Genomic DNA, 17392 nt, shown 5'->3' on the forward strand with positions numbered 1-17392 from the left:
AATAGCATCCACTGCGACTGTCTAACAAGTGATCGTTCCATGAAATAAAACTGCCAAGGAAATCAATGGAAAAAAAAAGACTAATTATTACATTAATAAACTTATCTGACTCACTAAGGTATCATATGACTTAAAATAGTCAAGACAAGTTGCCTTACTTAAGGCACAGTCTCAAACGCTCCGGCAGCTATGAGAATTTAAAAGTCAATGGAATCCAAAAAGCTATCACAAAGACTTTTAAACAGAACGTAGTGACCTTTATCAGAACCAGAGAAGGGTATAAAACGATATAAAAGTGTTTAGAAATACCAATTGCAACACTGAAACACTTTATTCAGGAATAAAATATATGACCTAGGGGGATAAAAGGAAATAAAATGCCAGAGACTCCAAAAAAATCCAGTGGAAAATGTGATTAAATCTGTAGAGGCAAGTTAAATAATACATATTTGTAACACATTTAAAATGAAAAATTTGATTGTTTCACTATTAATATCCAAACAAATATTTTTGTTACATATAATTATACAATTAGCTAATCTTGTGGCAACAGAGCAATACCTAATATCATGGAGATACAGGTCAAGAGCTTCAGGTAATGTTCACATCAAACATCAGAATGGGGAAAAATGTGATCTCTACGAAGCTGATCGTGGCATAGTCGTTGGGCTGGTTTGAGTATTTCAGAAACTGCTGATCTTCTGGGATTTTCATACACAACAGTCTCTAGAGTTTACACAGAAAGGTGCGAAAAAAAACAAAACACTGAAGGATCAGCAATTCTCCATCATCTGGCCTTTTTCCACTCCTCAACTGTAGCCTCAGATTCCTATTATTGACTGACAGGAGTGGAACCCAATGTGGTCTTATGCTATTGTAGCCTGTTCACCTCAACGCTCAGCTTGTCTGCTCAGCAGTAAAGATTGGGTATTTGCGTTACCGTAGAATCTTCCTGCAGAGCTGTTGCTTACTAGATGCCCCAACCCCCCACCCCGCAACACCCACACACACCATTCTGCATAAACTCTAGAGACTGTTGTGTGTCAAAACCTTAGGAGATCAACAGCTTCTGAAATACTCAATCTAGCCTGTCTGGCACCAACAACATCACCTTTTTTCCCCATTCTGATGTATATATATATAGTAGCATAAAAGTCATTGCATTAAATGTCACTGGAACCCTATGCACTGCACTTTTTAGTGTTACTACTCTAGCACACATAAATCAGTTCATAGCAAGCTTGCTAATTAGCCTGTGATTGAAGTCGTATATGTTAAAAATAGCGAAATCAAACAACTATTAAGTGCGTATAATCCTTAAGAACGAGGAGCCCATGTGCTGAAGGTTCTGTCACACTGACTCTCTCACACAAATGTGCATTTCTTCTATAGTTATCCATCCATCCTCTACACTGCTTATCCTCTTCAGGGTCACGGGGGAACCTGGAGCCTATCCGAGGAAGCATCAGGCACAAGGCGAGGTACACCCTGGACAGGGTGTCAATCCATCGCAGGGCACAATCCCACACACACCACGGACACGCCAATCAGCCGGAGGGGAGAAAATGCGCACACATAGGACCACAGTGGGAATCAAACCCCCAACTCTGGAGTTGTGAGGCGAACGTGCTAACCACTAAGCCACATAGTTATGTTAAACAACTTAGTTATGTTAAACAGATGGGTAAACTGTTAAACAGCTTTACTCATTAGTAGAGTGGTTTGATGAAACTCATTAGCAATTAAAAGCCCTTTGCCTATGATAAATTTCAACATCTCAGTCAATGTAGGAAGTGAATCTTCTGGAGTTGTGGTATTTGTGTTGAATCTCAGAATCTATGCCGACAGTTGGTCTGTAAGAGATATACAATGATGCTTTATTGGCCTAAAACCTTCCTCAGAAAAGGCCAAAAATCAATACCAAAGAGTGAAAGAATAAAATCTACCAAAATAAGAACATAGTGCCAATGGCCATCTGTTGTATTTCATCATTTTTCTATGCGACTGGGTGGATCTGTGACAATGTGACAGGGTTACTCTCTTCAGACGCATACCTTTTCTCTGTCAAGGGCAAATCATAAGTCAATATGCTTTTCAAACAGCATTCTTCTTTTTGTTGCCTCCAATGTTGCAAAATCCTCTGCACACTTTGTCACTGTCAGTCGCAAACCTTTTTAATGCCATGGAAAATCAATTACACCTTTCAATAATTCATTGTCAACAGGAGCTGACGCTGGTTTTGCACCCAATAAATTCTCAAATATTCAACGCTACTTAATGATGAAGTGCAACAAAGTCCAAATCTTCGCAGAATAGTGGCTCAAAGCGAGGAAATATGAGATTAATACAATCATTTTCAATTCCACAGGTGGCTCGCTTTCACTTTCTAGTACCGATTCAGCCGGAGAGAACAATATTTAGCTGAAGTGAACCTAAACTAGTCATGTTCCTCTTCAGCCACAGCATGACATGTCTCTTTGAGTCCTGTTCACTCGCACACTCCCGACACTGAGTATGTGTTTTGTCTCGGCTCTTGACTTCAGACCCACCAATCAGAGCACACCAAACAGTGATGTGTTGCCATGGGAGACCTTCTCTGGTGAGGAGAGAGAAAAGCACACAAAGCGGTGTAGAATTATTCTCCCGATATTAAAACGGGGCTGGAGAAGTGTAATGAAATGGCATTTAGATGATATTTTTGGGGTTTACTCATTTGTTTGGTCGCAGAAATGGTTAATAATACCACAAATGGCCAATAATACCTGGGTTTATGTATTTATGTTTGCGATTACATGCATGGAATTCTGCATTATTTGAGTTATTTTAGTGCATCGCTATCACTGTGGTCTCAGTCCTTGCCGTCGGGCTTGTTAAGAAGCACTATGGCTGTTATTTTTGGCTCTTAATGTGATTTCCCTCACAATGCTGATGATTTTCTCAAGCACTGCCCACAAAAAAGGGAGCATCGTGTCCGAAGAGCTTACCTCCTAACGCCAACTGAGGCTAATTAGCAAATAAACAGATGGACGAATAAATGAGTAAATAGAGTGCACACAAACACGCATTAATAAACACCCAGACGTAGACTATGTGAATTCAGTGTTGTGTGTGAGACAAGGAGTGGCTGTGAAGGAGTGCCTGCTGTTTCTGCTCCTTAATAATGAAGTCATCAGATAAGACAAAGGCACTGAGGCAATGAGAGAGGAGATAAAATTGGGGGGGAAGGCAGAGACAAGAAAAAAGGGAATGGGTGGAAACAGACACTCCGAAAACATTTACACCTGGATTTGTTTTAAGTAGCAGAGCCTGATCTAAATAGGGATTATCCATGTAAAATGCAACTAGAAACACGTCCACTTAAAGCTGGCTTACGTCCTATCACTCAAACTGTTAGTCTTGGATGCATTTTTGAAACCATTCATTTTTCATTTTGGTTATTTTCCCATTCCTACTTCACTGCTCCACACATCCCGCTTTAGTTAAAAACTGGTTAGAATGAAATAAAAGAATGATTAATATCATGGTTTACATATGATATCTTACTCTGCTTATAGGAAGCCTAGGGTATAAACAAAACCAAAAAAATGCATTTAAACAGAAACATATATTCACTGAGCATTTTATAACGAACACTATGCTAATACTGGGCAAGGCCTCCCTTTGCTCTCAAAACAGCCTTGGTTGGTTGTGGCGTGGATTCCACAAGATGTTGGAAACATTCCTTTGAGATTCTGGTTCATGTTGACATTGAGTTTTCAGGTGCACTTTAGTGCTGTGAATCTCCGGTTCAACCACATCACAACGGCGTAATATTGGATTCAGATCCCATCACTGAAGAACACTGAACTCATCGTCTTGTTCATGAAAACCAGTTTGAGATGACTGTGCATTACCATGCTGGAAGTAGCCATTAGAAAATTGGTTAAATTGTGTCAATAAAGGGATGCACATTGTCAGCAACAATGTACAAATAGGCTGTATTCAAGCATTCATTGATTCATTGATTGATTGGTATTAAGATTCATCAGACCAGGCTACATTTTTCCAGACTTCAGCTGTCCTGTTTTGGTGAACCTGTGCCCACTGCAGCCTCAACTTTCTGTTCTTTGCTGACAGAAGTGAAACCAGACATGGTCTTCTACTGTTGCGGCACATCTTCCTCAAGGTTTGATGTATTCTGAGATGTTTTTCTTCTCACACCAATTGACTGGTTATCTGAGCTACTGCAGTCTTTCCGTCAACTCGAACCAGTCTGGCCGTTCTCCATTGACCGCTCTCATCAACAAGGCATTTCCGTCCAAAGAACTCCCGTTCTCTAATGTTTTTTCTATACTGCACCGTTCTGAGTTAACTCTAGAGACAGTTGTGTGTGAAAATCTGAGGAGAGCCGATCAGTTATAGAAATACTCAAACCAGCCCGTCTGGCACCATTAACTATACCACAGTCAAAATCACTGATATCACATTTTTCCCTATTCTGATGGTTGATATGAACATTAGCCGAATCTGCCGGCCTGTATCTGAATTATTTTATGCATTGCACTGCTGCCACACAATTGGCTGATTAGATAATTACATGAATGAGTAGGTGTACAAGTGTTCCTAAAAAAGTGTCCCGTGAGGGTATATTTTCAACATGTTCAGTTCGTCATTCAACTTTGCACTGTAAGTTCTTTCTTACAGAATCATAGGAAAAATACTTTCTACACAGAGTTTCTTTCCCTTTCCCCATATTTGATAACCAGGACATAGTGGCTGTCAAATATCATATCTTCCTGTAGCCAGGCATGCAGGAACTGATTCACTCTGGAAAGGAATTTAGGCTTATTGGGAAAATGTCCCAGTTTAGCCTATACGTCCTTGAAATCTCTCTGAAGTGGAAAAATAATGTTATGAACCGCCTAAACACCTTTTAAAAGTAACGTTTTCAATCTGGAACAAGTTTTCAATCCATGATCATATTAATGAAATTTTGGCAGATAATTAACTATTATATACTTAATTAACAATGTGATCACCTTTTCGATAGATAGATAGATAGATAGATAGATAGATAGATAAAAATGTTATTAATCCCAAGAGAAATCTGTGTAAATGTTATAACATAACCCCAACAGTAATAAAATAAAACTGGGGCCAAACACATACACCTAGGCTATAAATTTTCAGTCTCAGTTTTTCCACACATTTTATGTTAGCATACATTTCTTTTGGCAAGTCAATTAGAGCATCTACCATTCACATCGGAAGTAATTTTACAACGATCGATTAGAGACAGATTTATTTCAGCTTTAATTCACTATATCAGAATTCCAGTGGGTCGTAGGTTTACATACACCAAGTTGACTGTTCCTATACACAGTCTAGAAGATTCCAGAAATTTAGGTAATAATTTTTCAAAGCTTTTGACTGGCCAATTGTCAGAAAAAAAAAGGCTGTAAAAGACCCTACTTTTAAAGACAGTGTAGTTGTGTCCTTGATACCATATGAAAATCCAAGCAATTCAGGCAAGACCTCCAGTGGGGAACTCGACAAGTCCGGTTCCAAACAACTGAAAGTACCACGAGCATCTGTACACACAACTGTATGCTAATATAAAACTCTTGGGACCACAAAGACCATTCAGTAAGGAGGCACAAATTTGAATCCGAAGTATACCATCCCAACTGTGAAGCATGTGGGTGGCAGCATCGTGTTGTAGGGGTGTTTTGCTGGAAAAGGGACTGGTGTACTTAATAAAATAGATGGGATCATGAGGAAGCAAAAACTACGCAACACTTCTAGACATCAGCCAGACCAGAAAGTTAAAACCTAGGCATCCTAAGCATTCCTCCAAAGTTGTAACAAAATGGCTTAAAGACAACAAAGTGAAAGCATTGGAGGGTCATCATAAAGCCTTGACCTGAATCCTATACAAAGTTTGTGGAGTAAACTAAAAAACAAGCAAGGAGGCCCACAAACCAGTTACACCAATTATGTCAGGAGGAATGCGCAAAAATTCCTAACTGACTTAAAAGGTACTGTATGTTAACATGAACACGTGTAGAGTTACGAAAAACTGAGTCAAAGTTTTAGCCTCAACTGTACAGACTCGTTCCAAAGAGACACATTTGACTGTGAGTGTAAATGCATGTGGTTACAATATTATCAGCAAAACGTCCAGACACAAGACCTGTGAAATGAGAAGGTGTAAATGTGGTGTCAGACACTTTTACTCCTGGTGCAAATGTACAATATTGTGCTGTCTCGTTTGCTACAGAGCTGCACTCATTTTCACAGTAATATCCACAGAACCAAAGCACGTCTCCCCTTATTCACACATTTCTCCCAGTCCTCTCTACCAAAGTGATTCTCAACAATTCATGCATGCAAAGGATAAATGGAGTGATTTTCTATTTCCATTTACTTGTCCAAATCCACTTGGTCTTCACTCCATTTTCCATTTCCTACACAGGGGAAAAAAATCAATTGGAGGACGACGTTGCAGAATCTCCCTCTGTCTCTGAAAGGGCATGGCCTCTCAGATTCATCACATTGGAGCAGCCCAGGCATTTGGCATTATTATGCGCCGTCTTTTTTCTTGTTGTAAACGAACCCCTGAATCTTTCTGCTTTATCACCTACATGCGCGAGCACGACTGCGAATAGACTCACAGTAAATCTGCTTGGCGAGAGGATCTAAATCCTGATGCAGCGGGGAACGAGAACTCACACAGGTCACACACTCTGTGATTTGTTACTCAGGTTTCACGGTTTCATTAATATTTTCTCAGAGGCGCCAGTCGGCAAGTGCCACTGCTTGCTAATGCCAATCGGCTCATTTCCACTTCTCGTTTCACATAGATAGAAACAACTGGAAATTTGACTCCAGGATGTTAGATACGGATCTGGGAGAACAACGATTGTGAGGATCATAACTGTGAAAGTGAAGGTCTTAAGAATGAATGCGGCAATTCTGGAAATAGCGACCTTGGAATTGCTTCAATCATCCTGTTGTGCTGCCTCTACATCTCAACATTTTGGGGTTAGATGGTGAAACTGCACTGACTTTATTCTCACATATTATTATTCTCAGCATTATATATATATATATTATTTACACCCCTCTCATATTCAATGTCTGGTGTTCCCTTTGTTATTGAGGTGTGTGGTGTCATCATGCCAAGATCTAATGAGGCCTTCAAAAAAAAAGGTTGTGGATGCCTATGAGGGATTTAAAAAGATCTCCAAATTATTTGAAATACATCATTCCACTATAAGAGAAATCATCTATAAATGGTGCAGCTTTCAAACAACTGCAAATTTGTCCATGACTGGCCGTCCCTGCAAATTCAGCCCAAGAGCAGACCATCTGATCCAGTCTCCAAGAACACCAAAATTTCATCACAGGATCTGCTAGTAAGTCTTGCAACTGTTGGCGTTAAAGTGTATGCTTCTACAATCAGAAAGAGATTGCACAAATTTGACCTGCATGTGAGACGTGCCATGAAAAAGCTTTTGCAAGACTACAGCTTGCCAATGAGCATGTACAGTGCCCTCCACTAATGTTGGTACCCTTAGTAAATATGAGCAAAGAAGGCTGTGTAGAATTTGTCTTTATTGTTTAACCGTTTGATCTTTTCTTCACAAAATTCACAAAAATACTCTGCTCTCTGGATATCAAAAAATTGCAAACAGGTTTATCCAAAAAAAAAAAACTTTTTTAAACTTAATCTATCTTTAAAGATAGATTAACAATTATGGGCACCCCTATGAATTCATATGAGAAAAACATATTTAAAGTATATTCCAACTGATATTTTAAATTTTTTAGCACACCTGGCTGAACTGGAAATTGTTCAATCATGACTTCCTGTTTCATAAGGATATAAATATGAGGTAACACATAGGCCAAATTCCCTTAGTCACTCATAACAATGGGTTAGACCAAGGTAAATAGCTGTGATGTGCAGCAAAAGGTTGTTGAGCTTCACAAAATGGGAAGCGGTTCCAGTCAACTGGAAATGTTATGAATCAAGCTGGAATTGGACGTGTGTCTATATTGTCTCAGTGCACTGTGAAGCTATTGCTTCGAGTGGCCAAAAAATCTCCAAGGATCACAGCTGGAGAATTGCAGAAATTAGTTGCTTCTTGGGGTCAGAAAGTCTCCAAAACTACAATCTGAAGTCACCTATGTCACCACAAAAAGCCTCTACTCTCATTCAAAAACAAACTCAAGCGTCTTCAGTTTGCCAGACACTACTGGAACTTCAAATGGGATCGGGTTCTATGGTCAGATGAAACCAAAATAGAGCTTTTTGGCAATAAACACCAGAGGTGGCACACACTGAGAGGTAGCCATATGGAAAAGTACCTCATGTCCATAGTTAAATATGGTGGTGGTTCTGGAATGTTTCAGGTCTGTTTTTCTGCCAGAGTACCTGGACATTTTGTTAGGAAACATGACATCAATAGATATTAAATGAAACCTGACTGCCTCTGCCAGACAGCTTAAAATGGGCGGTGGTTGGATCTTCCAGCAGGACAATGATCCAAAACATAAATCAAAATCAACACAAAAATGGTTTACTGACCACAAAATTCGAGGTCCTGCCATGGCCATCCCAGTCACCAGCGTGGACCTCAGAATTTGAAGGATCTGGAGGGATTCTGTATAGAGGAATGGTCTCAGATCCCTTGCCATGTATTCTCCAACCTCATCAGGCATTACAGGAGAAGACTCAGAGCTGTTATCTTGGCAAAGGGAGGTAGCACAAAGTATTGACTAAAGGGGTGCCAATAATTGTTGTACACCTATATTTAACAAAAATATTTAATTTGGATAAACCTGTGTTTTGTTTGCAACTGTTTGATATTCATGAGAGCAGAGCATATTTTAAATGATTTTTTTTAAACAAAATATCAAAGGGTTAAACAATGAAGACAATTTTAACAGCCTTCTTTGCTCATATTTACCAAGGGTGCCAATATTAGTGGAGGCCCCTGTAGGCAAAGACCAGGCCTTTTGGAATAATGTGCTCTGGACAGATGAATCAAAGATAGAGTTGTTTGGCCACAGTAACAGCAGACATGTTTGGTGAAGACAGCTTTTCAGGAGAAGCACCTCATACCAACTTTGAAATGGTGGTGGAAATGTTATGGTTTGGGGTTGCTTCACTGCTTCAAACACTGGACAGCTTGCATTAATTGATTCACCTATGAATTCTGCATCATATCAAAGAGTGCTTGAAGATATGTGATGTGAGGGCATCTGTCAGAAAGTTTAAATGAAAGTGGACCTTTCAACAGGATAATGATCCTAAGTACACTCGTCAAAGCCTGGATTTGAATCCCATTGAAATGTTGTGGGGGGGATTTGAAACTGGCAGCACATGCAAGAAAATCCTCAAACATCTTGCAACTGAAAATATATTGCATGGAAGAGTGGTAAAAAAATCCAGCAAGCCCGGAGGACAATTATGCAGAACGCCTACAAGAAGTTATTTCTGCTAAATGGGGCAATACTAGCTTCTGAGGCCAAGGGTGTACTTACTTTTTCCACAGAAGAATATCACATCTATGGATATTTCTCTTGAATAAATGGTTGAAAAAGCTAACTTTCCTTGTGGGTTTGTTCAAGTATATCAACTTTATTAATTAGGCACTGTTTCAAAGATGATCAAATGTTTGTTTGTCCAAATACGTCAAAAAAGTCAACATATTTGGACAATTATTTTTTTCACACGAATATATAAAAGTGTCATTTCTAAGTGAACTCATGGCATTACTCACAGCAGTGAGATGAGAGTTGACGAACAAAATCCTCCAGAAGATAAAATTACTAAAATCTCACAATAGAGCCCGAAGCTCTATACTGTCTTTCATTCAACAGCGCTCCTCTATAAGCCGTTTTAGGATTACGCTGAGACTTGAGGGGTTGCCACAAATAAGGTTTGCTCTCTGACACAATATAGTTCAGACACTGTGACTCACCCCAACCTCCACATGATCGGATCCCTTGTCATCCTGCTTGTGCAGAATCTCAAAGTAGTACCTTCTGGAAGCGATGAGACTGAGGAGACACAGAGAAAAAAACACCCCACCTCAATCAGTTCACTTTCGCATGCAGCATCTACTGTACAGTATATAACACTTTGTTTGAGTTTGATTGGTTTATACTGTAAATGTACAGTGTCCTCCAGTTTTATTGGCGCCCTTCATAAAAATGTGCAAAAACCTTTTTTATTTCATTTTTTTTAACTGTTTATCTGTGTTAAGAAAAAAATTCCAATAATAATTAACATCATTTTCTCCCTAGTATACATTATATGTGCTAAAATCATTGACACCCCAAAGGTGTCATATTTATGATCTTATATGTTGTAATATTCTTATATATTTATTATTTAACATTTTAAATGTCAAAGTATTTTACTCTCAGTCCCCAGGAACTGTTTGCTGTTTGTACCTGGGGTACAAATATGAGGTTGCACAAGTCCATTTGTCATCCATTACTATGCACAAAATGAAATTCTCCAATGAACTTTCAACACAAAAGAGACGGCTGTTGACCTACACAGATATAAAAACACAAATAAAAAGTTTCATATCTAATTTGCCAGGAGTCCAAAGATCAATAATTTATGATTGCACAGTTTACTGAACTCTTGTAGTTGTCAAGTTTCAACATCAACTATTAAATGCCATTTTCATAACAACAAGCTGTTTGAAGCTCTTCCTGAGAGCATCTCATATAATGCGGCACCTTAACTTCACCAAGTACTGTTGTGTGTCAGATGAGACCAAAATCAAGCATTCTGGTCATGCCAAAAATTTCAGCAACAGGTTGTTTGGAGGCAGAAATGGAGTGCATACAAGGACTTGAGATCCAGTGTAAAACATGGTGGTGATCAGTGATGCTTTGGGGCTGTATTCTGGCTGGAGGTTCCTGGGCTCTTGTGCATATTGCGACACATGTTCTGCTTGTGGAAATTTCAGCCCAAAACGTAGTTTGCCTCTGCCAGGAGGTTTAATGACCAGTTCAGTCTCCAAATTTGAACCACATTGAAAACCTGTGGTCTGAATTAAAGAAAATATAGGAGCTTAAAATGTTCACAAAAAGACATGCATTGTTGTTATTCTATCCAGGGCAGGTGTTATGAATTATTAATCATTTTCAAATTTTGAAAAAAAAAGAAAAAAGCCTGCACTATATAAAAAAATCCTTTTTGTTTTTGAAAGTTTCTTATGATATGCTTAGGGAGGGTATGATTTCTTTGCAGTTCAAGCAGTTAAAGCAGCAAAGGCACAATATTTTTCAGAACTAAAGTATTATTTCGTGCAATAAATACAATTTTAAACCCTGCCCTTGCCACTTTCTCGGATAATTTAGTGACAGCTTGTGAAAATTGTTACTATTAGATCTACTGTTTTCAATTGTAATCTGGATCCTGTTTATGATCAAAATCCTCCGGGTTCTTCTAGTTCTGTCCATCTGGTTAAGTTTGAGCCTGTCACTTGGCTTAAGCCGGCTTATTGTTCAGTAGATGTTATTATTGTCTTGTAATTCAGGTTTTGGATGTTGTTGGATCTAGTCTCTTGGCAATAGTGATCAATATTTTACTAGATGGTACAAGTATATTCCCATCTTATTTTAAGCATGCCGTGGTGCAGCCTCTTCTTAAGAAATCTAGTCTTGACCCTTCAGTTTAAATAATTATAGGCCGATTTCAAGATGACCTTTTTTTTATCAAAAATATTGGAGAAGTTTGTTTTTAATCAACTTTTTGATCAATTTCAGTCAGGTTTTAGATCAAAACATAGCACAGAATCTGCACTTCTCAAAGTGTCTAATGACTTGACGTCGGTGGACTCAGGGAATTGTACTATTTAGTGCTTCATGATTGAGTGTGGCCTTTGATACTGATAGATCATGTGATTCTCCTGGATCGCTTAAGTCAAGGGCGGGGATTCAGGGCTTCTTATTTAAAGGAGAGAACATTTGCTGTTGAGTTAGGGAACGCTATTTCTGCCTCTATCTGCATCCCATCTGGGGTTCCTCAAGGTTCCATTCTTGGCCCTGTTTTATTTTCTTTATATATGCTTCCGTTGGGATTGATTTGTCAAAAACACAATGTTGAATACCATTGTTATGCAGATGATACCCAGCTGTATCTACCTTTAACTGTCTTCTCTGTATGATTGTCTGAATGACATTAAAAGATGGATGACTGAGGACTTCCTGCAGCTTAACGAATCAAAATCTGAAGTAATAGTGTTTGGCTTTCCTGATTTAGCCAAACAAGCAATTAAACATCCTGGTCCTCAATCTGTTAACTTAAATAATCATGTGAGGAATCTTGCTGTAATCGGTAACTCAGACTTCAAATTTGACAAGCAGATTAATGCTGAGGTAAAAAATACCTTTTTCAACTCAGGGCCATTGCTAACATGAAAAAAAATCTGTCTTTTAAGGATATGGAAACTGTGATTCATGCTTTTATTTCATCCAGACTGGATTATTGTGGTTCTTTATCTTTGGGGCTGGCAAATAATTACTATCACGATTACAGTTAGAACAAAATGCAGTGGCTGGACTCTTTACTGGCACTAAGAAGTACGCTAGCATTCCTCCTGTGATGGCTTCCCTGCACTGGCTCCCAGTTAAATACAGCGTTCAATATAAAACACTTTTAATGGTTTTTAAGGGTTTACATGGATTGGCACCAGAATATATTACAGCAATATCAATCGCCTAGACTTTTAAGAGCCACACAGAGTTTTCTTTTAAGTGTTCCAAAGTCACGACTGAAATCTAAAGGAGATTGCGCCTTCTCTGTTGCAGCTCCCCGTCTCTGGAACAGTCTCCCGGTCCACATTAGATCTTGTGATTAAACTGAATCATTTTAAATCGCTGTTGAAGACTCATCTTTACTCTGCTGCGTATAACTGTCCTTAAATGTATTGTATTTGGTGTTCAAGTGTTATATTGTATATGGTTAAATGTGTGTGCATGGTAGCTTTGCGTGTAAAGCACTTTGGTCAACTCGTGTTGTTTTAAATGCGCAATATAAATAAATCGTGATTGATCGATTGATTGACTGAAAGTTTCTAAAAAATCGATCTATATATTTGAGCCCAAAATATCACTTATTGTACATGTTATTAGTTTCATATATTACTCTTCACTCATTTGCGTTAAGGCACCAATAATTCTAGGCCACTATATTTCCATACACAACATACGCACGTTTCTTTTTCAGTAGAGAACAAAATGAGGACAGAATATAAACTGTATTCATTTGTAGCCTTCTTATTTTCTTTATTTTGTGTGTATGAGTCAAGCTGCTTCTTTCTGAATTTCCTCCTTTCCTTTACTCACCCACCCTAGTTAACATCTCAAACACATTTCACTAAACTGGCCACATCTGCCGGGTGAGGCTCAGTATTAAGACTCTCATCCGGTTTCAAAGTGCCGTTACAAACACAGCAGTCAGCCAGCAGCTCGCTTTTTCACATCACATGGAGCCAACATCCTGCTCCAGTTCAGGCACAAAACACGCTTCAAAATGTTTTTTCCAAGGTCTGGGATGAGGCTCCTTCTCTATTTACATATTCTGATTATTTTATTTGATTTGCTTGTGCCTGGGTAATTTGAGAGATGATATTTACAAGATGAGACATCTAAAGAGTACATTTCTCATGCATATTCATGAGCGAGGTCAATGCATGAAATGGCGATGAATTCAGAGGTAAGCATGAATGACTTGTTTGTAGATTTGTGTGTGTATGTGCGTGTGTGTTTGTATGTGTGTGTGTGTGTGTGTGTGTGTGTGTGTGAGGCAAGGGGAAGGGGAAACAAAATAGGGCTCCATCCAATACGATATACAATCCTGTTACCTTTCAATGCAGAGCTTATATATGAAAAAAATTATATGCAAGGAATAACACATGATGGAACATAAACAAGTGAAATGTATTATTTTTTGTATAACAGCATGGTCCAAAGTGTGTTGTTCCACTTATACAACACACAATTAAAAAAAAAAATTGTTAATTGAAAATACCTCACCAATTTGAACTGCATATAGACACATTTAATGTTATAGAACTTCCAAAGACTAGTTTGTTCCTGATGTCTCTTACGTTCTAGCAGCTATAAACAGCTGGTCCATCATCAGCCTCTCTTGTATTCAGTCCCTCCGGGATTTCCTGATTTTGTAATCGCAGAAACCCATTAACTACACAATATTCGCATCATGTCAAATCAAAATCAAGTATTTTGGGCTGCAACAATCACAAAAAAAAACCTCTGCTAAATCCTGTACGGACTGTGTATTCTCTCTCTTGAAGTTAATGCAAGAAGTGAATGCAAACTTAGTTCCGAGAACAAAATAAACATTTCGCAAAACTACTCGATGCTCGCCCAGATATATAATATGAGCTTCTCACATGGTCATATAGAGACAAAAAAACAACCAACAACCCTAAAAGACTGCAGCTTTTCATGTGAATGAGAAACTAAAAAATGCAGTCTTCTCTGTCCTGAAGACTGTCACACGTCGGAAAACTTACTCACTGTTACAGAGCGCTGACCCATGAGACTCCTTTAATAAGTACAGGTGCATCTCCTGATGTTGTAAAGCTTTCTTTAAGGAGATGTACAGGTGCATCTCAGAAAATTAAAATATCGTGAAAAAGTTTGTTTCTTTCTATAATTGAATTTATATTCTAGATCATATATTCTAGATTCATTACACATAAAGTGAAATGGCAGTCTCCAGACTCTGGGACCTTGATTTCCAAATGAAATGCAACATTTACTTTCATCTGCTCCATGATTGTGCTTGTGTGTACTGAACCAGACTGAGAGATTAAAGCCTCAGGAAACATTTGCAGGTGTTTTGAGTTAATTAGCTCTTCTCGGGTCGACATTTCTGTATTATAAATTCTCTATTCTAATATTTTGAGACACTGGATTTTTAATTTCAATGAGCTGGAAGCCATAATCATCAAGATTAAAACAAAAAAAAGGCTTGCAATGTTTCACTTTTTGTGTAATGTTTTTTTGTATCTAGAAGACATGAAAGTTCCACCTTTTGAAAAAAATTACGGGAAAAAATACTTTTCCAAGATTTTCTAATTTTCTGAGATGCACCTGTACATCTCCTAAAAGAAAGCTTTACAACATCAACACTTACAGGTTTTTCTTTGTTAAACAACATATTTTTTTGTTCAATCCATTTATTATTAGCTTTAGATTATGAGGGGAGCCTGCCATCAATGAGCTGTTACTATAGAAACAATAATGTATCAGAACCAGTGCATTAAGATAAACCTTGATTTAGCAGACCGTTTAGCAGAATGTTATTTACATATTCATGTTACATATCTGATACCCTTCTTAGAAGTGAGGACACCAGCGATGTGTGTGTGTGTGTGTGTGTGAGAATGAGAGAGAGAGAGAGAGAGAGAGAGAGAGAGAGAGAGAGAGAGAGAGAGAGAGAGAGAAATATTAAGAAATTACAGGAGGAGATGCATTTCTAAGTGAGCAGCTGGTTCCTCATGTACTCTTTTCCTTACAAACACACTGCTCCTCAGATATCCTCTCTCCTATCAGCAGTATTAGCAGGTTGGCCGCTGAAGGAGTTAGACCTTGTCTTTAAGAGAAGCAGTGACAGAATCTGGTCTCCAATCAATGGCTATCTCTATAAATGGCCGAGTCTGCAATCAGGTTTTGCAGACCTTAATGCATTCATTCATTCATTCATTCATTCATTCATTCATCTTCAGTAACATTTTAATTGACATATGGATTATTTAGTGTAGCCGGTTCACCTACTGATTTTGGGAGGTGGGAAAAGAATTATAATATACTATATGTTAATAATAATAATAAATTATATTATATATAAAAAATGATGTATACAATTAGACGTAAAAAAAAAAATCTGCCACTTTCATCCATCAAAGTTGGTGACGCAGCTCCACCAGGCTCTATTTTAGATGAATGCATCAACTTAGTTCAAATATTTGTGCATTATTCATGGCTACACTAGAACTAAACATAGAAAAACATTCCGCTAAAAGTAGCATGAAATAAATGCTAACAAAGATATAACTAACACTATATGGGAAAAAGTGGATACTTGACCTTCACACCCATATGTGGTTCTTCCCCAAACTGTTGCCAGAAAGTTGGAAGCACAAAATTGTATAGAATGTCCTTGTATGCTGTAACATTACAAATCCCCTTCACTTGAACTAAGAGGCCCAGACCAGTTCCAGCCAGACACTGCCTCTGTGCACAAAGTGAGATTTATAAAGACATGGTTTATCAAGGTTGGAGTGGGGGAACTTGAGTGATCTGCACAAAGCCCTGATCTTAACCCCACTGAACACCTTTGGGATGAATTGGATCACTGACTGCGTGCCAGGCCTCGCAGAGTGGCTGAATGAGCACATATCCCCACAGCCACATTCCAAAATCCAGTGGAAAGCCTTCCCAGAAGAGTGGAGGTTATTATAACGGTAAAGTGGGACTAAATCTGGAATGGTATGCTCACCAAGCACATATTGATGTGATGACCAAGTGTCCACAAACTTTTGGCCATATAGTGTTCTTTAGAGAACGAAACAAAACTTCTCGATGCTCCCCCAGATTTATGATATGACCTCCTTAACTGATATACAGACTATTATAGACCGCAGTCAGAAGTAAGACCTCAGAAAAAGCTGACCAGCGATGAATGCATTTGGGTTTTTTTGCCTTTTTTGTATGAAAATGCCAGTGTCATAAAAACAAAGAGAGGCTTGGAACGCCGGCTTCACTGCTGCAGCGTCCGGTGTAAAATTTGAGCAGTGCAGAGATTACAGAGCTTACAAAATGCGGTTTTGTCGTCATTCCACACAAGAGACATCTTTACACACAGCACGAAATCGATGTGTTTATCCGACAGGATGTAATCGGCCCTGATCATTGGATGATTTTAAACTTTCGGTCGATGGCCTATAGCATGAAAAATTGCCTTTATCGGCCGATACCGATTATTGGCTGATACCTCGGTGCATCTCTACTATTAACCAACTTCATGCTGTTGATAAAGTTCTATTTAAGTGTTGATGTGATTGAACAGGGTTTGCAGGAATCAGGCCCGGTTGCGTCTAGTCCAGCTGAACCACATTATGAATGCAGTTTCATAGATTTGGAGACTACGAGGACTAGTAACTACGGGGACAAATACATTTTCACACAGGCCCAGTTGGTATTGGATACCTTATTTGCCTCAGTGAACAACTGAATAAGTAAAATAATAACTGTATTTTGTGTTTAGTCAGGTTGCCTTTGTTTTATCCCTGATTTTGTTTTCATTTTTTAAACAATTTAGTATGAGATATACACAAAAACAGAAGAC

General features: G+C 38.5%; 1 protein-coding gene across 1 annotated transcript in view; it reads right to left on the reverse strand.

The window, feature by feature from the left end:
• Window positions 1–17392, reverse strand: part of b4galnt4a (beta-1,4-N-acetyl-galactosaminyl transferase 4a) — a 154377-nt gene that overhangs the window by 20240 nt on the left and 116745 nt on the right. Inside the window, exon 8 of the mRNA XM_017485647.3 lies at window positions 9972–10050. Coding sequence (XP_017341136.2) covers window positions 9972–10050 — 79 coding nt within the window. The remainder of the gene's footprint in view (window positions 1–9971; window positions 10051–17392) is intronic.

The sequence above is a fragment of the Ictalurus punctatus genome, chromosome 14 (assembly GCF_001660625.3).
Source record: "Ictalurus punctatus breed USDA103 chromosome 14, Coco_2.0, whole genome shotgun sequence".
Classification (NCBI taxonomy): domain Eukaryota; kingdom Metazoa; phylum Chordata; class Actinopteri; order Siluriformes; family Ictaluridae; genus Ictalurus; species Ictalurus punctatus.